This window comes from Moschus berezovskii, chromosome 3, assembly GCF_049115385.1.
Source record: "Moschus berezovskii isolate FMDL1 chromosome 3, NW_MosBer_1.0, whole genome shotgun sequence".
In the NCBI taxonomy this organism is placed as follows: Eukaryota; Metazoa; Chordata; class Mammalia; order Artiodactyla; family Moschidae; genus Moschus; species Moschus berezovskii.
In genome coordinates this window covers 35,968,664-35,991,184 of record NC_142462.1, presented here as the reverse complement: position 1 = coordinate 35,991,184, position 22,521 = coordinate 35,968,664, and the positions used below count along the sequence as shown (strand labels likewise).

General features: G+C 35.0%; 1 protein-coding gene across 3 annotated transcripts in view; it reads right to left on the bottom strand.

Annotated features, from left to right (window-relative positions):
* Positions 1–22,521, bottom strand: part of ITGB8 (integrin subunit beta 8) — a 95,864-nt gene that overhangs the window by 8,625 nt on the left and 64,718 nt on the right. For all 3 annotated transcript variants that reach the window (XM_088833642.1, XM_055420557.2, XM_055420558.2), the window contains 4 exons: positions 13,308–13,403; positions 10,158–10,247; positions 5,545–5,679; positions 2,335–2,740 (listed from right to left, as the gene is read on the bottom strand). In XM_088833642.1, the coding sequence (XP_088689768.1) occupies positions 2,335–2,740; positions 5,545–5,679; positions 10,158–10,247; positions 13,308–13,403 (727 nt within the window). The remainder of the gene's footprint in view (positions 1–2,334; positions 2,741–5,544; positions 5,680–10,157; positions 10,248–13,307; positions 13,404–22,521) is intronic.

Here is a 22,521-nt window from a genome sequence, read left to right as displayed (position 1 = left end):
CACTGACAGTCAAGTGAATGGAAACAGCATCATTTTCTATTTGTCTGACATAAACAATCCCAGGACTTAGGAATGACTATTTTTAAAGCTGTTCTATTGTAGATAATCTCCCCATGCTAATCTATTGTGCTGACAATTGTGAATTCTGCCCTGCTGCAGTGGCCGCCCAGTTACTTGAAGGTCACTATCTTCCGTTCTAAAGTAAAAAGACACAGATATAAAGAAGTAACACAGGCTGAAGTAATGTTGTCTGATTTGAAATTTGAAATGAAAGGGTATTTTATGAATAGCTTCCATAATTTTCTCTCCTAGTCTCTCATTATTGCTAAGGGTCTGGGATAACTTTGAATGTCCATTGGGTAAACTCTTCTAAGAGCTTCAGTTCTTCTAGTGCCTTGATTAAAGATGAGATCTCCAGGGAAGTTGAAGTAGTTTGTTCACATCTTCAGCACATTATGTAGCAGGTTAGTGGTGCATGTCTTCATAAGGTATGTTGTGAAATGTTATTAGGTGGTAAATGAGAGAAAGCAAGAGAGAAATCAGGGTGCTATGTCTGTGCATGTTGGAGTTGAGGAAGAACACTGATTATACTTGGTTAAGTGGCTTTTAGCCTGTAGAAAGTAGCCAAAATTTAATATGCTAATGTGAACTAGAAATTTTTAAGAGAGGGTACATTTTCAGGGCTATATAATGTTTTTCAAGTTTGTCTGACCAAAGACTTTTTCTTCCTCCCTTTTTTCCTTCCTTTCCTCTCCCTCCCTCCTCCCCCCCTTCTTTCTTTGTTGCCTCAATTTCTGGCTTATGCCCTCTCTCCTCTTATTGTGGAGCACCTCACAGGGTAACTGTTCCATAGTCTCTACTGTTGGATCAGCTCCATTTGTTAACTGTAAAATTAATGATATCCAGGCCAAGCAAATGCCTGCCAGACTAGATTCTCTGTAAATGGGCTACATGCCTAACACTAGCCAGGGGATCTGTGAACATGTGTTATTATTTTCAAAGGACCTTAGTGAAGAAAATACTTGTCAGTCTACCGTTTGTGGTTATAATTTATTTGCAAATAATTCAAAGCAGATTCTCAGTTGCCTCTGGAACAGTAGTTATCATAGTCATGTAGAAGGACCAGTACATTGATTTTTAATATTTTACTGTTAACAGAGACTGGGATTCTCAGTGTCTCAATATTTCAGACTTCATTGACAGCTTGACAGCTAAAGGAAATGATGACCTCAGAATTCTTTCTCTTCCCTGTCCCAAACAGTTTTAGCACTAAAAAACTTAGACGATAATTGTGGGTTTATTCTAAAGTCATCTATAACCCTTTCTACCTAGTTGCCAAGTACAGCCGAATAAATGTTTAGAATATAAAATATTATGTGTATAATATATAAAGGAAAATTTCCATCCCATATTTTTGTGATATAGGGCACATTTTTAATTTAAACAAGAATAAAAACTTATTTTGTGTATGTTTATTACTTTCCATAGGCTAATTACAATGAAATATTTCATGTTATCAGTAATTTAATATTTGCTTACCAAAATGCAAATATTAAAAAGGTACTTTAACAATAAATGGATTTAGTACACTACCATAGAAAAATTAATTAATTAAAAAAGTATTGCATTAATTTTCAAATGTTGCATATATTTTCTAGAATTTAACCTCTAGGTGGCAGTAAACTGAATTAGCCAAAACATACTTTTGATATTTTTTTGTTTTAAATTATTTCATTTTAAAATTTGGTCTGTATGTGGCCTCTGGGACTAATCTTGATTTCTTATGAAACCTGTATTTTCTTAAAGAGTACTGTCCTATGACAATTCTGTTGCTGGTGTTGTTCCAAAAATAAAGTAGACAGGTTTGTATTACTACAGATTTATAATGCCATCTCTAATAACACATTAAGAATTTTACAGTGAATTGAAAGTATATTTTTATAGCTAACTATCCTCTGAATAAGATGAAGGGAGTGACCATTTATGAGAATAAATCAGAGTCTTCTAGAAGAATACCCAGATTATAGAAAATCTGTCAGACATTGTCAGTAATTTCCTTTTCTGGTAAATGTCTTTACAAGGTAATGGCATACTTGAAAATAAGAATTAATTTTTGGTTTTAAGTATTTCCTGTACAAAATAAACTATAAATATTAGAATCAAGTGCAGTATATTTGTGGTTATATCCTAACTTCACAGACTTTGAAAGTTTAAATATCAAATTCAGATTCAGGGTTGGTAATTATAAAGATGTGATTTAAAGGTACTTTAATACATATATGCTAGCTTAATATACAACTATATAAAGAACTGCATGTACATATTTATACTCACCAGCACACAGATTTCCATGATGATATGGACAAGAAAAGTCATCCTTTTCACAGTATTTTCCATACACTTTTCCAAACTTAATTTTGTGACATAAACATTTCCCACAAATGCAAACTCCTCTGCCGCTACAAACAGGTTGATCCTTGTGTGACTTGCAACTTTCAGAAGGAAATGTATCCTCATCAATATGACATTTATTCTCATCACACTGGAAGCACTTGGCATCTAGAAAAGTTTCTTCTACACACTTTCTTTTAGATCCTCTGCTGTCATCACACTGACAGCTGCAGTTTCTGTGTATATGAATTTTAGTGGTTTCATTGAAACCAATAGGTTTGATGACTGCATAGCTCTTTCCTCCTGTGACATCACATTTTTCCATTGTAACTGTTACATTGAAAAGAACCTAAATTTGTGGGTGAGAGGGAAGAAAATACATTTATATACTTTGTTTTTATTTCTAATATTATATATGTTAATGATGTTTTAAGTCAATACTATACCATCTATAAGAAATTAATATTTATAAATTACACATGCATTCTTTTTTCATATGTAGACACAACATTACCTTTTAATTTCATTTCCTTATTAAGGAACTGGAGAGTTAAAGAATGCAATGACTGAGACTTGCCTATCATGCACCATTAAATGGGCATGGATTCAAACCTATTTGAAAGGTATCTACTTCTAGTCATTCATTTATATCCCCAGATGACTTCTTAGAAAACTTGAGAAAGTCTAGACCATTTTCTAGATCCAGTCCTTAACTTGTGGAGTTATGGCAAATATTTGGCACTAGAGATAGATCAAATAAACTAAAGTCAAGGGCTTCTGCTCTACTGGTTTAAAACCCTGAAATGAACAAGTGTCAAATGAACAATTTTTGTTTCTGTTTTCCTAGAGCCCAGGTAAAGTTTTGAAGTTAAATTTTAGTTTATACATAATGTTAAGAGGAAAACATGGGGCTTTCCCTGATGTTACTCAAGGGAAAAAGATTTAGGACTCTCAACTTTAAGGTCCTAAGTTCTCAATACAAGGTCATACATTTTTCTCAGTGGAGATGTTAGTCTGCAATTAATGATCTGGCCTGTCAGGAATTGGTTTCCCTCATGAAACTACGTAATTGCTTTCTCTTTCAAATTCTTCTCAGTTTTTTCTCCACAACACAGTTGGCTTAGTGTGTGTATTTATATTTGTTAACTCATAATCTTCAGGTAATTTGGCAAACAAGGTTTATAGTTTTCTTCCATGTTAGACTGAGATATATTACAATTTAAAAATAATTTGTGCTAAGCTTTTGGTTGGGATGGAAATAGATTAGGTAAATAGATATGGATGGATATATATATATATGTATATATATATATGGATGGATATGTGTGTATATATATATATATATATGAATATATAGAGATTTCCTCTTTCTTATGTATATAGATTATAGATATCCATCCCAACCAAACAGCCTAACACAAATACATACACACATGAGCACAAACACACACACAATAAGAAAGATCTAAATTTAGGTTTATATGTTATCTATATCCATGCAGAATTAGAATTAGTCTCATAATATTAAAATCAGTACAATTGGTGTCAGACTTGAAATGTTTTTTCTCTTTAAAATATTAAGGAGTAACAGATTGTAAGATAATGTGGTCACTGCCAAAATTAAGTAGAGCAAAACTTGGGATTTCTATAATTCAGAGGCCAAATGACTCTTCTTGACAGTCAAACTGTTTATGCCACTTGGGTGAAAGTGAGGGAAAAAAGGATGTAGACAAAGAAAAAGAAGTAAGCTAAACCATTCTGCCAAAATTGATTTCGAAAGAAAGAACTTCTTCTAAGGAGGTAATCCTTTCTCAAAAAGTAATAACTGCATTATTTTTTGCGAGCACAAAAGAAAAAGTTTCTCTATATTCAGTGTAAATAAAATACATTTTTTGTAAACTAATATAAAATGTCTTTTGGACAAAATTCAAGGAGTTATTATGGAGAAGCTAACAGTTTGTTGAAGCAACTATACTATCTGCAGATTCGAAACTTCCCAAGAGGGAAAAGTATATTCTAACTAGAAAGAAAGGAAGATTCTCCTTTATTCAATCTTATGAACAAAATAGTAGGATTTTTAATCTTTCAATATCTCTTTCTGTATAGCATGATATTAAACCATCATAGAACCTTAGAGATGGATGGAAGAGTGATTGGAAATATTCTAGTTCAAGTTATTTATTTAAAAATGAGGCAACTGATGCCTCACTGAGGTAAATGACTCACTGAAAATCACTTTGTTCTCCAAGAATTTCTTTTTAAAGTATACTTCTGTGTGTTTACTCTCTCTTGTGCCAATCCTGGGATAATCCCTATCTCCCATGATCCTGTTTCCTCATGCTGCTATAATCTGAATATCTTTTCCATATTTCATTCCTTTTTAGTTAAATGATGACACTTTATTTTATTGTTGTTGTCCTTAACAAATTTCCCTACTTCCTAGATCATTGTATTGAGATAATATAAGTGTCCTGGGATAATCACAAAGTGAAGGATTTTATAATTCTTAATCCTTATCAACAGCTCCATCACTCTCATTCTTCTGTATTGCTTTTACCCTCAGCTTTAATATTTACTCTGAGAATTTTCAGATTTGAAACAAAAAGGTATTATCGTCATCATAAGAATAGACACTTCTTGTTCGAGGAGATGTGATTTCCTAACATATACTGGCTGTGTCATCAATAATCCGTTCCGTTCAGTCGCTCAGTCGTGTCCGACTCTTTGCGACCCCGTGGACTGTAGCCTACCAGGCTTCTCCGTCCATGGGATTCTCCAGGCAAGAATACTGGAGTGGGTTACCATTTCCTTCTCCAGGGGATCTTCCCGACCCAGGGATAGAACCCGGGTCTCCCGCATTGGAGGCAGACGCTTTAACCGCTGAGCCACCAGGGAAGCATAATAAATTATTATTAAATAAGTATTTAATATGATACATATTCATTTAAAAATAAGTACTAGAGAATTTGAGAGAACAGTCAATGGAGTTACAACAAGTAGGAACTTTAGGAATAGACAAAGTTACTTTGAAGTGTAAATGAGATTCTCAAGGTCAGTAGTAAGCAAAGTTTTCAGAATGGTTTGAGTTTTCTGTGAGAAAGCATGCCAAACAAGTTAATTTACTTTAAATCGGAAAAATGCACACCCACATACTTCATCATTGCTTGTCACATTTCCGCATCCATCTGTGCCTGGCTTTCTGGTCCCATCTGGACAGATGGCAGTAATGTTAAAGTAGATGCCTTTTACCTGGTTTTCCACCTGAACTTTCACTTCTGAAATGAGTTTCTGCAGAGATGACATTTTTTAGTTGTATACTATAGCAGTTTCAAATGTAAGCAACTAAGCAAAGTCAAGTTTATCATATCATTCTAGATTTAATTTTTTAACTAAATCAAAGAATCTGTCTTCATAAAATCTTGATTAAAAACAGTATTTCCACATAATGACCTAGCTATATTTGAAATACATAAAAAACACTGAAGGATTAGATTATCTATGTTTAAATTGCTCTATTTTTTTTCATGTATTTCCATGACTGCATTTTGACCACTTCAGAGACATTTCTCACTCAGCCTGTGTTACAAAAATAATCATTTTAATCCAATAATATTTATATTTTGTGATAAAATTTGAATAAAGCATTGAGAATACATACATAATACATACACAATACGATATATCATAGCACATAAATCTTCACAGCTTAAAATCTGGAACACGCTTCTGCCATGTACTGCTATTAAAGAAACATGTCAGTTTCAGATACTTAAGACTATCATGGAAACTAAAATGTCTTATTGATACAGAATTGAAAGGTAAATTTTATGGAGGCCATTTCTATACTGTAGGTATAAGAAATACCTGCCAGTTATGGCCCTGTAAATTCTCCAAAAATAGCCTAGGATTTTTGCCAAATCCCTGGAGCTTGCTTATTGTTTCAATTCTTAATACTGAAATAGGGCCTCTTACTGGGCAGAAAATCATTCACTCACTTATTCACTTATTTATACAGTCATTCACAAACATGTATGTATTGCCAGTTGTATTGATTATGTGTATCAAGCACATCCTAATTTCTTCCCATCTCAGTTCCAAAAGTTACAGCTACAGTAAATATATTCTGTAGATCTGTGTGAATTTCATCTAATAAAACTAAGAGTCTACCACATGCAAAAATCCTTAACTTATTTTTGTAAACAAAAGGAAAGGGAAAAGGTGAAATATGTAAGAAAAGAGAGTGAGCAAAATGGTATGAAGGAAAAAGATATCCCCATGGTTTCTAATTCTTTACTTGAGTAATTTTTCCTTTTCAACTGTATAGTCAACAAAGAGATTAATAACTGATCATGGAATTATGGTAGTAAATCTTTAGAGTAAGATACTTCCTCAAAGTAGTAAATTCTATTTGAATTAGGCCAACAAAGGTCCGTCTAGTCAAGGCTATGGTTTTTCCAGTGGCCATGTATGGATGTGAGAGTTGGACTGTGAAGAAAGCTGAGCGCAGAAGAATTGATGCTTTTGAACTGTGGTGCTGGAGAAGACTCTTGAGAGTCCCTTGGACTGCAAGGAGATCCAACCAGTCCATTCTAAAGGAGATCAATCCTGGGTGTTCATTGGAAGGACTGACGCTAAAGCTGAAACTCCAATACTTTGGCCACCTCATGCGACGAGTTGACTCACTGGAAAAGACTCTGATGCTGGGAAGGATTGGGGGCAGGAGGAGAAAGGGACAACAGAGAATGAGATGGCTGGATGGCATCACTGACTCAATGGACATGAGTTTAAGTGAACTCTGGGAGTTGGTGATGGACAGGGAGGCCTGGCGTGCTGTGATTCATGGGGTCGCAAAGAGTCGGTCACGACTGAGCGACTAAACTGAACTGAACTGAAGACTATATCAATCACATTTTTTTATCAACCAGAGAATCCATACACTGTAATCACTTAGTTAAACAGTTTCAGGAAAAAATAGAAACTTCTCCTGCTCAGTCATGTCTGACTCTGTCACCCGATGGGCTGTAGCCCACCAGGCTCCTCTGTCCATGGGGATTCTCCAGGCAAGAATACTGGAGTGGGTTGCCATTTCCTTCTCCAGAGGATCTTCCCAACCCAGGGATTGAACCTACATCTCTTGTGTTGCAGGTGGATTCTTTACCACTGAGCCACCTGGGCTTCCCAGGTGGATGGTATACTAATGGTGTTGATATGGTGATGGTTTGACAGATCAGAAGGAAATTCTTAATACCATCAGTGTTCTTTTTGCCCTTTTGAAATTCTACTTCCTTTAAAACCTTAAGCTAGTTATATCAGTGTTTTTTCAAGCATGATATGAAGACAAATATCTAAAATTTTGCCCAGTTTTGAGATTAAGAAATTAAGTTTCAGACAGTCTTTTTGTTTTGTTTTTTAAAAGCCACCTCATGTGAAGAGTTGACTCACTGGAAAAGACTCTGATGCTGGGAGGGATTGGGGGCAGGAGGAGAAGGAGACAGCAGAGAATGAGATGGCTGGATGGCATCACTGACTCGATGGATGTGAGTTTGAGTGAACTCTGGGAGTTGGTGATGGACAGGGAGGCCTGGCGTGCTGTGATTCATGGGGTCGCAAAGAGTCGGACACGACTGAGTGACTGAACTGAACTGAAAAATGAATTTATTTATTTTAGGCGGAGGCTAATTACTTTACAATATTGTGGTGATTTTTGCCATACATTGGCATGAGTCAGCCATGGGTATACATGTGTCCCCCATACTGAATCCCCCTCCCACTTCCTTCCCCAAGTTTCAGACAGTCTTAAGCTTGCCTTTTAATATCTAACAGGTACAGAGATAGAATTTATTTTTTATGAAGTATAATTCCTTTTATTCAATATAATTTATTTTTTAATTTCAGTTAAATTACGATTAAGTAATTATATACTTGATATATATATAGTTTTAATTTAGTTTTAATTTTTATATAGTTTTTGATGGCAATGTAAAAGATAAAAAATAAAATGCAATCACATTCACCATGTACTAAATTTGTATGTAATATTACAAAAGAATTACAAAGTAGAATAAAATATTAGTTTTTTCTTCAATGAATTATGAATGGTTTCTGTTGGACTGTGAAGACGAAAGGAATTTTCAGAAAAATTTTTAAAATACAGACATACAAAATTATAACAGAATCCCAGCTTAAGGATATTGGTTAGTCAGAGTTTTTGTTGATTTTGTTAGTATTTTCAAAATTATTTAAGGTTAATCAGAACTACAATTAGATAATGCATCACAGACCTAACCTAGCAAATAAAGAACATGAAAAAAAAAAGCTATTGTTTCCTTTTCCATGGGTGAAATTTGATATGTAGGAAAGTTTATCAACTCACATTTTTTCTAAGGGGTAATATGTGGGTTCATATTATGAAAAATAGGGTGACTTCTAATACTGTAAGCTCCTTTCTTATTTTGATTATCCTTGGGAACAAACTACTGTTGGAAATGAGTGGTACACAGGTTTGATTTTTCCTTGATAAGATGTCCCTCCAGTCCTATTAATGCTTTCTTTTTGGTAACAGTGAGAAAGAAATTGTAATTAAAGATGCTTTTCCTATTTCATCCAACATAGTCTTGAGACATAGAACAATTCCTTGGCAAAACAAACAAACAAAAACCCTTGCAAGATTTATTTTCCTTTTAAAGAAAGAAAGTTTAAACAAGTCCTTCACTTTCTATCCTGTATCTACTTCCACCTTTTTCTTTTGTACCTGAGTTAAAGACAGATGTTCCATGAAGGAAATGAGAAGCCTGAGATTTCTAACAATACTTGGGCTACTATTAATACCGTTCAACTCTACCGTGTCAGGAAGGCAATAGGAGAATTTGAAGAAGTGAGAGTTTGTCAATGGCACATAAATTCAAGATAGAACAAAGCATATCTTTGAACACCATGTAAAAAAAAAAGAAAACAGACTGTATAATATAGAAGGAAGCACCTGAAAGCTAGAATTAGGAAAACCTACTTTCTGGTTCTGCTTCTTTTGCTTGTTAGCTGTTTGATCTTTGGTTAATTTGCTTACCTTCTTTGAAATTCTACAAATACACAATGGGAGTACTAATACCTGCCTTATGTTGGTTGAATGGATTGAATGAGGTCATGTATGGAAAGTAACTCGCTCTTAGTGGTATTAAAATAACAGTTACTATTTTTACAGTGTCCTAAAAGAGATTATTTTATCCAGGAATGACCTAGGTTGGGAGAGCAGATATTTCTTTAACTTTGTATTTAGCACCTACTCTTCACAACCTGAGAACAGCATACAACTGTCATCTCAGTAAAATAGTGTATCTCTTAAGGTAATTCTTTGAATCAAACAACTGAACAATCTATTTTTTTTTGGAAAGTTGCTGTTTAAATAACAGAGTGGATTGATTATCTTTATGGCATGGGAAATTATGATATTTCTTGGTAATAAAGTATATTCTATGGCTGTGACTTGGTGACTCTCTGAACATTAATAAGGAAGGAAATTTAGTCTCTAGCTCAACCTGAATTTAGTAAACTGTGTCAAAGGACATAGTGAAACACAGAAAGCTGAAATGACTTTACCAAGGTTCTGTATCTAGTTAGTGGTAGAACCAGGGCTAAATCAGGTTCCTAATTCCTAACCTAATGTTTTTCCACCACTCCTCTCAAGATGATAGGGCATTAGTTTGTACCTTGCTATAGAAATTGGGGTTAAAAGTTTATTTGAAAAAGAAATGTGTACAATATATACATACCTGATAGGCTTCTACAACCAGATTATTGAGGTTTGCAGCCTTTGATTCTATTTCACCAGCAATGGTGCCAGGCAAGAGGGGTAGAAGGTCCTAGAAAACATACCACTGACATTCACTAAATTACAACTATGTAGAGTGGCTTAGCAATCAAGAAATATTTAAAAATCTTATAGGTATCAATGGAATATGAGTCATTACATGAATAAAAAAGTTAAAACACAAGAAAAAATATAAGCAACTAACTAAAGCAGCTAAAACATATATACCTCAAATGATATGTATTTGTATGTGCGAGTGTGTGTGAGCACCTAAGTTACATGCTGACCTAAACCTTAAAGTATAGACCACAGAACCTGGTCCCAGTGAAAACGGTTCTGAGGGCAAATGAATATGATAAGTTCTGCATATGGTTTCTTCCACATAGAGAATCAAAATGTATACCCCTGCAATTCAGAAGTACTTTAGCATTATTATAATAACTGCCACATTCTCTAACATTTCCTTAATTACAAAACTCTTTTCTCATGTAACATAAATATTTTGCAGAACTGCTTTTCCATGGAGTGGTCTTTAGGACATGTTTGTGCAGACAGGAGGAAAAAATCAAAGTCACAAATGGGAGTTTCATCGAACAGGTGTTCTGATGGTCCGTAAAAAATGGACTCTAGGTATTCCTAGTGAGAAAATGAGAATTAGTAAAGGCTTAAAGGTTTACCAAAGTTGTAGATTAACTAAGAATAGAGAAGTAACTAGTTTTACTAGAGTGAATGGTGCATATTTATATGGAATCAGATTATGAAAAGTCTTGAAATGCATTTATATATTCATTTTATCATTCACAAGTATCACTGAATTCTTGCTGTATGCCAGCTACTACTTGAACAATAAGCTACTACAAATAATTTAGTACCTCAGGTAAAAGGGAAATATATTTGTCAGGTATTTTAAAAATTCATTTCTATAACTTTTATTAAGTAGCATCATATGCCACTTTGGAAACGCTAAATTATTAGGCCACATAGTTTCTACCCTTAAGGATTTCACAGGAATGTAAATGACATTTTCGAAAATGATGTTCCATGAAGCAATAGTCATATATATGGACCCTAATGAGAGGGATACTGAGCAGGCATTTGAGAGCTGGGGAAATTTGTCAGGGACTGTTTCCTGGAGGAGGTGATTCATGAATTGTGTCTTCAAGGATGAGTAAGAATTAATCAACTAATAATGGAGAAAGGCTTCCAGGGATGGGAGATAAATAGCAAGAACAGAGTTACAAAGGAAAGAAAGAGCCTGGTGAGTGTGTTCACAGGAGAATTAGAAGCATGACTAGAGGGACAAGTTTAAGGCAGACAGCTTTGGGGGATGAGGTCAGCGAGGCAAGCAGGGACCCACTAGCCTCATGTGCCATAATAAAGGCTTGATCCTCTAGATCAGAGAAAACCACTGGGGCAATTTACTTAAAGTGTGATTCAAATAGCTCATCCTGCAGCCAGGTGAAAGGTGGATTTGGAAGATGGGTTAGGAAGCTGTTACAACTCAGACAAAGGTGATTAATAAAAATATCTGTGAGCAACCAGATTGGGTTACTACATGACATACATAGGACTCAGCAGAACTTGTTACGCTTTTAGAACCTGTTGATTTTTACTTTGCATGCAAGTCAATTAATAATAAACCTGGTTTTATGGTTTAACAGTCCGTGGAAATTTTCTTAAAGGAGTAGGAAGAAATTGCTAGAGCCAATATCACCATCAAGAAGTAATAAATAGCAGAGAAAAAGAAGCAAAAAATAAAAACCTGCTCAGTGAGTTGAAACTCAATTTGAAATTTAAGCTTAGAGGTTAAGAACACAGGATTTAGGCTGTTAGGAAAGTATATAACCTCCCTAAATGCATTTGTTTCCTTCATCTTTAAAATGGGCAAATTAGTAATATTATCCTTCTTGTTATGAGTTTTTAGAGTATCAAATGAATTAATGTTAATAAACTCAGTGCTTGACAACAGTAAGTAGTCAATAAGTGGAAGCTGTTACTATTGTTAATAAAGTGATTTGGGCATTTAATTTGAGTCCGAGCTCTACTTCTGTGGATATAACAGCTGTTTCCTTAAAACGAATTCCATGGTATGTAAATTTTGGAAAACAGGGAATTACATCTTCACTCTAGGGAAGATACAATTGCTAAGGGATGAAATGATATAATTAAAGTCGCACTTTCAGATGATAAATGTAGTAGTCAGATATTAGGGAAACTGGTGACGGGAACACCAGCTTTGTGGAAAATGCAAATTAATTCAAGTAGCTGTTGAAACAAAAAAAAAAAATAGTTTCTCTGAAATCTTAAAAAAAAATAAGTAAAGGACATTGTGGGTACGAGGGAAAAGCAAAGACAACAAGGGAGATGAAGATCCAGTGAACAGACATGTGTAAAGAAAATTAGGGTATCACTCAACTGTAGAAATGAAGAAAAGAGAGTTTCCTGGAAAAAAGAATCTAAAAGACTGTGAAAAGAAAGCTATAGCAGGATCACAGAAGTTCTATATTGGGGGTGACAGGAGGAATCCCATGGGGTGCTGCCAGAGTGACACAGGTGTCAAATGTCTTTTCTGCTTGTAGGACTCACCTGGCTGAAAAGATTCTGGACAAAACCAAAATTATTCTTATGTAGGAAGGCTTTAACTGAGTCAGCCACTTCCATGGCTCCTCTTATTCCTTTTTTAGATGACCTAGACAAAATCTAGGTATGTTGGTGCTAGATTTGTTGAAAAATAGTGATGCTCCCCAATCTAATCTATTATAAAGATATGCCCATGGACTAGAATAAGCAGAAATGTGGACATGGTATAGTTGGGGTGTGAACTACTTTTCACCTGATAAAAGTCTTCTCCAATATTGTCACAGTCAGTACCAAGTACTATCAGTGCCCTCACTTGATTCTAATTTTAGGCTTGCAAACACAGAATTTGTATTTATTTATACTTAAATGTCAACTTAGGACACTGTGTAGCATACATTAGTTAATATAGTATTAAATTTAGATTGTACAAAGTATAAGAGCCCCAGAATCCTTACCTGGGGTTCTGAGAATTATTCTAATTTTAACTATAGATGCAAATATTTTAATTTTTACATTTTGGGAGTTAACATACCTTATACCAATGAAACTGTTTTCCTTGAACTGCAAAGATGACGTTAATATTGTTGTCTATTAACTTTTCTGAAAGTTGGCCTAGTGAGGGATGTTCCTGTAATGAGAAATGAGAAAATGAGATAAAGAAGGGAGTGAAATTTAGTGGATTAGTTCCACACACTTCCAAACATCTGTTATAAGGAGAACTGTATGATTAACATAAAAATGTATTGGGTTGGGAAGGATTATTGTTTTACTAGAGGCATTTAAATTACTAAAAAAAATAAGGTTAACATCAAAGTATTAAGGATATTTTAAAGACAAAAGTGCCATAAAAATAGCAGAAGCTCAGAAAAATGAAGAGGGTTGCATTCAACATAGTACAAAGTCTTTAGCACCTTTTAGGTTAACATTGGACTCCAAGTGACATAATTAAAAGATTATCTAATATTCAGAAACAGAGACATATTAGTGACAATCACATTCTGAGGTGAAATTCAGTAACAAGTATTGAAATGCAAATATATTAATATATATATATGCATATATATTTGATAGGCTTCCCAGGTGGCGCTAGTGTTAAAGAACCTGTCTGCCAATGCAGGAGACACAAGAGACCCGGGTTCAGTCTCTGGATTGGAAAGATCCCCTGGAGGAGGGCCCGGCAACCCACTCCAGTATTCTTGCCTGGAAAATACCAGGGACAGAGGAGCCTGGTGGGCTACAATCTATAAGGTTGCAAAGAGTCAGATACAACTGAAGCATCTTAGTGTGCATGCATGCAATAGTACAAAGTCTATTTAAAAGAAGAAAATCCTGTATTCAAATCCTGGGTTGTCAGTTTATGATAAAAATTGTATCTAACTGTACTGGGAATATTTTCTAATGGCAACAACTGCTTTTCAAATACTTTTGCTTTGAAAAAAAATAATCAGAGTTTGCCAAGCATTCCCCCTTCTTAATTTTTAAAACCATTCATATTTTATGGAAAACTTAATCCACATGTTTTTGACCAGCTTATTCTTAACACACATAAAATCAATATTTAATAAGCAGTCCAAAATGTAAGCAGTTTTTGGAGACTTTTTAATCTCTTTCTCCTTCTCAAAAACAGGAAGTAACATTGACTGAAAATATACAAAATTTAAATCCAGAAAATTATTTTTTCTCAGAAGATCATTAAGAAGGTCAGTGTATTTTTAAGTTTAAAAGAACACATTTTTTAACCCTAGAAAGAACTGTTTTAAACGAAAATTCTAAGTACCTCGAGGCCAATTTGTTAAAGTTACAAATGCTTAACAGATGTTTAAATAAACCATTGTTAACAGGAAAGTTGTGGATTAATGGCCATTGTTGAACCCTTTCCCCTTTCCCCCATGAAGCACAGTATCTTTTAAGTATTTTACCTTTTATGTCTTGTATTTCACTAGCAGGAATACTCCCTCTCAGACAGCTGTCCTGGTTTGGTGACATCACTACTCCTCAGCCTTAATTCCTCCTCTAGCTAACCCATTACCTATTGTTTCTCTAAACGTTGAAAATAATTAATAGAGATAACAAGAATTTCATGGCCAAAAGGGAGAAGGGAAAGCAATGTGCCAAAGCGGTGCCTAAGTAGTTAAGGGCAAAAGGATTCCTTTCACATTTTTCTTCTTCATCAACACCTTCACTGTGATTTGTGAGAAATAACTTAAAATGTCAGAAGGAAAGAGGAGGTAAGAAAGATTAAATGGAAACAGTTTTGGTTAAAGAAATAAATGTGTAGAGATGTATGAATGTTAATAATGTACCTATGCAGTGACAAAAAATAAGCATTTAAGATTCTCCATAAAAGTGAGATTCATTATAAAAAGTTCTTATATGATATAGAATTTTAAGTACTGCATATCATAATAAGATATGAAAAAATGTCTTGGTTAAGTGAAAGCACTCAATTATCTGGATTATTTTTTCATTACTTTTTATAAATCGATTTTTAGATGACAGAGCATGAAAACAATCTGCTAGAACAGATTTATTTAAAGATGAAGACTTATTTTTGTCAGTCTCCATCTCTCCCAGTGGCCTCTTTTTCTGTCCATATGTCTGCACAGTAATAATCTCATAGGCCTGTGTTTCTCATCAGTGGCACTATTTACATTTTGTGTTGTGGTGTGGGATTGTCCTGTGTGTTGTAAGATACTCAGCGATGTCCCTAGCCTCTACCTATTAGATGCCAATATGTCCCTCCTCCCTTAGTTGTAACAACCAAAATACCTCTGGACATTGAAATATCTTCATGGAGGCAGGATACAAAATTGTTCTGGCTGAGAGCCATACCAGGAGCAGCGGCCCTGGAAACAGACTACTTGGGGCTTCAACTCTTGGTTCTGCAATTATTAGCTCCATGACACTGGGAATCTGTCTTTACCTCTCTGTGATATAGTTTTTATATAGGTAAAAGAAGTATAAAAACTAGTATCTAGTATCTACTTCTCAGAGTTATCGTGGGGATTAAATGGGTTAACACGTGTTTAATTTACCATTTTATAATTATTAAGCCCAAATTAATGATAACCCACTCCAGTGTTCTTGCCTGGAGAATCCCAGGGATGGGGGAGCCTGGTGGGCTGCCGTCTATGGGGTCACACAGAGTTGGACACGACTGAAGTGACTTAGCAGCAGCAGCAGCAGGGGCTCATGAGTTTGGGTAGACTCCGGGAATTGGTGATGGACAGGAAGGCCTGGAGTGCTGCGGTTCATGGGGTCGCAAAGAGTTGGACACGACTGAGCGACTGAACTGAACTGAAATGAGGGGCTCATGTCCTGATGGCACATTGCTTGTCATTTACCTAGGCACTGCTATGTTGGGCTGTGTGACCACAGACAAGTTCCTGATTCTTTTAGTGCTTCCATCTTCTCACTTATAAAATGGAGGTAATAGCAATGTCTATACTTCACTGGGATGTTGGATGGTGCTCCCTAAGTGTAAAGGAGCAAATACCATAGCTGCTTAATACAAGACAGCTTTCAGTAAAAGACATTTGGAGACCATCACTAAAGGCTAGATGCTGGGCTGTTGGATATGCTTTGACTTGCCTCATGTATTTACCTTTTGCATCTGGCTCCTGAAGTGTTTGAAATTTGTGGCTCCTGTCAACATGGTGTCCGTTGCATTCTTGATATCCTTATTAGTGAATGAGGGGCATGGACTAATCATTTTTTGTAAGCTGCTCAATGAGATGGTAATAAAAAATTTTCTGCTTAAACATGATTTATTTAGAATATTCTATTTCATAAATATTTTCATCAGTTTTTGGTTTTGTTGAGTTACTTTGGAAAATCATTATTTTTCTCATTTTTAGGGGCATTAGAAAAGCAGTGTGAGTCTACTTTGAACCTAGCCCAGGTGATTCTATGTGCAACTTTGCTTTCACTTTTAGGGGGAAAAAAACCAACACTTAAATACTGTTTGCAGAAATAATTTCCTGGCTAGTTTTCTGCAAGCATGAGAAGCTTCAAATTAGGTCTACAAATTAGAAATGGACATGGAACAACAGACTGGTTCCAAATAGGAAAAGGAGTACATCAAGGCTGTATATTGTCACCCTGCTTATTCAACTTATATGCAGAGTACATCATGAGGAACCCTGGGCTGCAAGAAGTACAAGCTGGAATCAAGACTGCCGGGAGAAATATCAATAACCTCAGATATGCAGATGACACCACCCTTATGGCAGAAAGTGAAGAGGAACTCAAAAGCCTCTTGATGAAAGTCAAAGAGGAGAGCGAAAAAGTTGGCTTAAAGCTCAACATTCAGAAAACAAAGATCATGGCATCCGGTGCCATTACTTCATGGGAAATATATGGGAAAACAGTGGAAACAGTGTCAGACTTTATTTTTTTGGGCTCCAAAATCACTGCAGATGGTGATTGCAGCCATGAAATTAAAAGACGCTTACTCCTTGGAAGGAAAGTAATGACCAACCTAGATGGCATGTTGAAAAGCAGAGACATTACTTTGCCAACAAAGGTCCGTCTAGTCAAGGCTATGGTTTTTCCAGTAGTCATGTATGGATGTGAGAGTTGGACTGTGAAGAAAGCTGAGCGCAGAAGAATTGATGCTTTTGAACTTTGGTGCTGGAGAAGACTCTTGAGAGTCCCCTGCAAGGAGAAGACTGATGCTAAAGCTGAAACTCCAGTACTTTGGCCATCTCATGTGACGAGCTGACTCATTGGAAAAGACCTTGATTTTGGGAGGGATTGGGGGCAGGAGGAGAAGGGGATGACAGAGGATGAGATGGCTGGATGGCATCACCGACTCAATGGACATGAGTTTGGGTGAACTCTGGGAGTTGGTGATGGACAGGGAGGCCTGGCGTGCTGTGATTCATGGGGTCGCAAAGAGTCGGACATGACTGAGCAACTGAACTGAACTGAAAGTTATTATTGAAGTCCTTATTGTTCACATGGCATTTACAGTTATAAACAGATCATAGAGTAGCAAGCTAAAATCAGGCATTTCATTAGTTTTAAAAGCTGTTTTATATATATATATATATATACACATGTACGTGTTATTTAAATTGAAGTGTAGTTGCTTTACAAGATTATATTAATTTCAGGTGTACAACATAGTGAGTCACTGTTTCTATAGATTATAAGCAATTAGCTATAATAGCCTAGCCTACAAAATATTAGCTATATTCCCTGTGTTGTATGTTACATCTTGGTATCTTATTTTATACCCAATAATTTATACCTCTTAATCCTTTTATTTTATCGTGCCCCTCCCTCATCCCTCTCTCTGCTAGTAACTACCAGCTTGTATCTGTGAGTCTGTTTCTGATTTGTTGTAGTCATTCATTTGTACTTTTTTCAGATTCAGCGTATAAGTGAAAATATGCAGTATTTGTCTTTGTCTGACTCATTTTACTCAACATAATACCCTCCAGATCCATCCATGTTATTGCAAATGCCAATAGTTCATTCAAGAGTTGAGTAATACTCCATTGCATGCATGTGTATATATATATATCCCACAAACTTCATTTATCTCTTGATGGAGAGATTGCTTTCCTATCTTGACCTTTGTACACAGTACTCCTACGAACATAGAGGTACGTAGATCTTTGATTTTCATTTTTTTCAGATATATATGCCTAGGAGTGGAATTGTTGGATCATATCTTAGTTCTATCTTTAATTTTTTGAGTAATCTCAGTATTGTTTTCCATAGTGGCTGTACCAGTTTAAATTCCCACCAACAATGCACTATGATTCCCTTTTCTTTAGATTCCTTGTCTATATTTGTTATTTGTGGTCTTTTTGAGAATAGTCATTCTGACAGGTATGAGGTGATATCTCATTGTGGTTTTAACTTGCATTTCCCTGATGATTAGTGATGTTGAACATCTTTTCTCATGCCTGTTGGCCATCTGTATTTCTTCTTTGGAAGAATGCCCATTGAGGTATTTTGCCCATTTTTAAAATACGCGTGTTTGTTTTTTGATATTGAGTTGTATTAACTTAATATATTTTGGATATTCACCCCTTATTAGACATATCATTTGCAAACATCTCACATTTAGTAGGATGCCTTTTCATTTTGTTGATGGTTTATTTTGCTGTGTAAAAACTTTTCAGTTTGATTAGGATCCATATGTTTATATTGCTTTTCTTTCCCTTGCCTGAGGAGACAGGTCTGAAAAATAGTACTAAGATGTTTGTCAAAGACCATACTGCTTATGTTTTCTTCTAAGAGTTTTGTGGTTTCTGGTCTTACATTTAGGTGTTTAATCCATTTGAGTTTATTTTTGAATATGATGTGAAAAAAAAGAATGTTCTAGTTTTATTCTTTTGAATGTAGCTGTCAGTTTTCCCAGCACCATTTGTTGAAGAGTCTGTCTTTTCTGCACTGTATATTCTTGCCTCGTTTGTCATAGATTAATTGACAATATGTGCATGGGTTTGTTTTTGGACTATCTATGTATCTGATCTATATGTCTATTTTTGTGTCAGTACGTACTGTTGTGATTGCTGTAGCTTTGTAGTATAGTCTGAAGTCAGGGAGAATGATGCTTCCAGCTTTGTTTTTTTCTCTCAACATTTCTTTGGCAAGTTGGGGTCTTCTGTGATTATATATAAATTTTAGAATAATTTGTTTTAGTTATGTGAAAAATGCCTTTGGTAGTTGAGAATTTGTGTTACATCTTTGTGTAGATGGCTTTGGGTAGTATGGTCATTTTAACAATACGAATTCTTCCAACTCAAGAGCATGGGATATCTTTCCATTTCTTTTTGTCATTTTCAATTTGCTTCATCATGTTTTATAGTTTTTGGAGCATAGGTCTTTCACCTTCTTAAGTTTATTCTTGGGTATTTTTATTCCTTTTGATGCAAATTTAAATGAAGTTGTTTTCTTGCTTTCTGTTCCTGAGAAAATATATACTAATATATTATTAGTGTACAGAAAAGTATCAGATTTTGTATATTAATCTTATATCCTGAAGTTTTACTGAATTCATTAGTTATAATAGCTTTTTGATGGAGACTTTATGGTTTTCTATATATAGTATCATGTTATCTGCATATAATGATATAATCATTTATATTGATCAGAGACATAGACCTGTATTTTTTTTTTTGGTATTGTTTTTGTCTGATTTTAGTTTCAGGGTAAAGGTGGCCCCATGGAATCAGTTTGGAAGTGTTTGAAAGTGAAAAAAATGAAAGTGAAAGTAGCTCAGGAAGTGGTGTTTTCTTCTTTTCAATTCTTGGAAATAGTTTAAGAAAGATAGATATTAACTCTTCTTTGTATGTTTGGTGGCATTCTCCTAAAGCTCTTTGGTCCTGGACTTTTGTTTGGGAGGTTTTGATTACTGATTCAGTATCAATACTAGTTAGTGATCTGTTTAAATTATCTATTTCTTCCTAATTCAGTCTTGGAATATTGTTTGTTTGTAGGAAATTATCTATTTCTTCTAGTTTGTCCAATTTGTTGGTATTAACTGTTCTTAGTGCTCTCTTATCATCATTTGTATTTATGTGATTACAGCAGAACTTCTCTTTCATGTCTTATTTTGTGTATTTGGGTACTCTCTCTCTCTTTTTTTTTTTCTTAATTATCCTGATCAACAGCTTATTAATTTTATCTTTAAAAAAAACAGCTCTTGGTTTTGTTGTTCTCTTCTATTGTAGTTTAGTAAATAAACTTCAATTTCTTTATTTCTGCTTTAATCTTTATTATACCCTTCCTTTTGCTGACTTTTGACTTTGTGTTTGTTTCCCTAATTCCTTTAGATGGTAAATTAGGCTGTTTATTTAAATTTTTCCTAATTTCTTGACATAGGCCTATACTATAAACCTCCCTCTTAGAACTGCTTTTGGTATATCCCATAGATTTTAGAGTATTGTGTTTCCATTTTTATTTGTCTCAATTTATTTTCTGATTTCCCCATCAATTTCTTCATTGACCACTGATTTCTTACTAGCATATTGTTTAGTCTCCATGTCTTTGTTCTTTTCCTGCTTTTCTGTCTGTAAGTGATTTCTAGGTTCATGCCATTGTGGTCAGAAAAGATGCTTGATTTAATTTCTATCTTCTTATATTTGTCGAGATAATTGGCATGTGGTCTCTGGAGAATGTTTCATGTATACTTGAGAAGATTTTGCATTCTGCTATTTTTGGATGGAATGTCCTGTAGATATAAAGTGCAACTGGTCTAAAGGTTCATTTAAGGCTGCTGTTGCTGCTGCTAAGTCACTTCAGTCATGACCCACTCTGTGCAACCCCATAGATGGCAGCCCACCAGGCTCCGCCGTCCCTGGGATTCTCCAGGCAAGAATACTGGAGTGGGTTGCCATTTCCTTCTCCAATGCATGAGAGTGAAAAGAGAAAGTGAAGTCACTCAGTCGTGCCTGACTCTTAGTGACCCCATGGACTGTAGCCTACCAGGCTCCTCTGTCCATGGGATTTTCTAGGCAAGAGTACTGGAGTGGGTTGCCATTGCCTTCTCCCATTTAAGGCTACTGTTCCCTTATTGATTTTCTGTCTGGATGATCTCCCCAATGATGTCATTGGGATGTTACAGTGTCCTACTATTATTGTATTACTGTCCATTTCTTCCTTTATTTCTGTGTGTGTGTGTGTGTGTGTGTATTCCTATATTGGGCATATATATGTTAATAAGTGTAATCTCCTCTTGTATGGATCCCTTTATCATTATATAATATTTAATGCCCTTATTTGTCTTATGTTACAGACTTTCTTTTAAAGTCTACTTTGTCTGATACAGGTCTGCTGCCTCAGCTTTCCTGTTTCCATTTGTATAGAGTATTTTTTTTCAACCCCTTACTTCCAGTCTGTCCCTCTCAAGTGAGTGTCTTACAGCAGCATATAGATGGATTTTTTTTTTTTTTTATCAAATGAGCCACCTTATGCCCTTTGATTGGAGCATTTTGCCCATTGACATTCAAAATGATTATTGGTAGGTATGTGCTTATTGCCATTTTGTTACTTTTTTCTGGTTGTTTCTGTTTTGTCTTCTTGTTGTAGTCTGTTCCTTTGTGGTTTGATGATTTGCTTTAGTAGTATGCTTGTGTTCATCTCTTTTTAGTTTTAGTCTCTTTTTAGTTTAGTAGTAGACTTTAGTTCATCTCTTTTCATTTTAGCTTTTGTATACCTATTGTAGGTTTTTGATTTGTGGTTACCATGGAGTTCATATATGTTGATGTGTAACTATGTCTGCTTGTTTTAAGCTGATAGTCATTTAAGTTTAAACATATTGTAGAAGAGCTAATTTTTTTTACTATCCCCTTTCTACCTTTTGTGTTTTTGATATCATGTTTACATTTTCATGCCTATCCCTTAACTATTTATTATAGTTTTAGTTGATTCTATAATTTTGTCTTTTAACCTTTTCACTAGCTTATTTAAGTAGTTGAACCACCATGTTACTATATATCTGCCTTTGCCAGTGGTGTTTCCCCTTCCTATAATTTATTTCTTTGTTACAGCCTTTTCTTTTTCATTTAAAAAATACTCTTTAACATTTAAGTTTGGATAATATTAACTCTCTTAGTTTTTGCTTGTCTGAGATGCTCTTTATATATCCTTTAATTCTGAATGATAACTTGCTGTATAGAGCATCCTAGGTTGTAGGGTTTTTTTCCTTTCAGCACTTTTAAGTGTGTCATGTCACTCCCTTGTCTTGCAAAATTTGCTGTAAAGTCAGCTGATAGCCTTATGGGTGT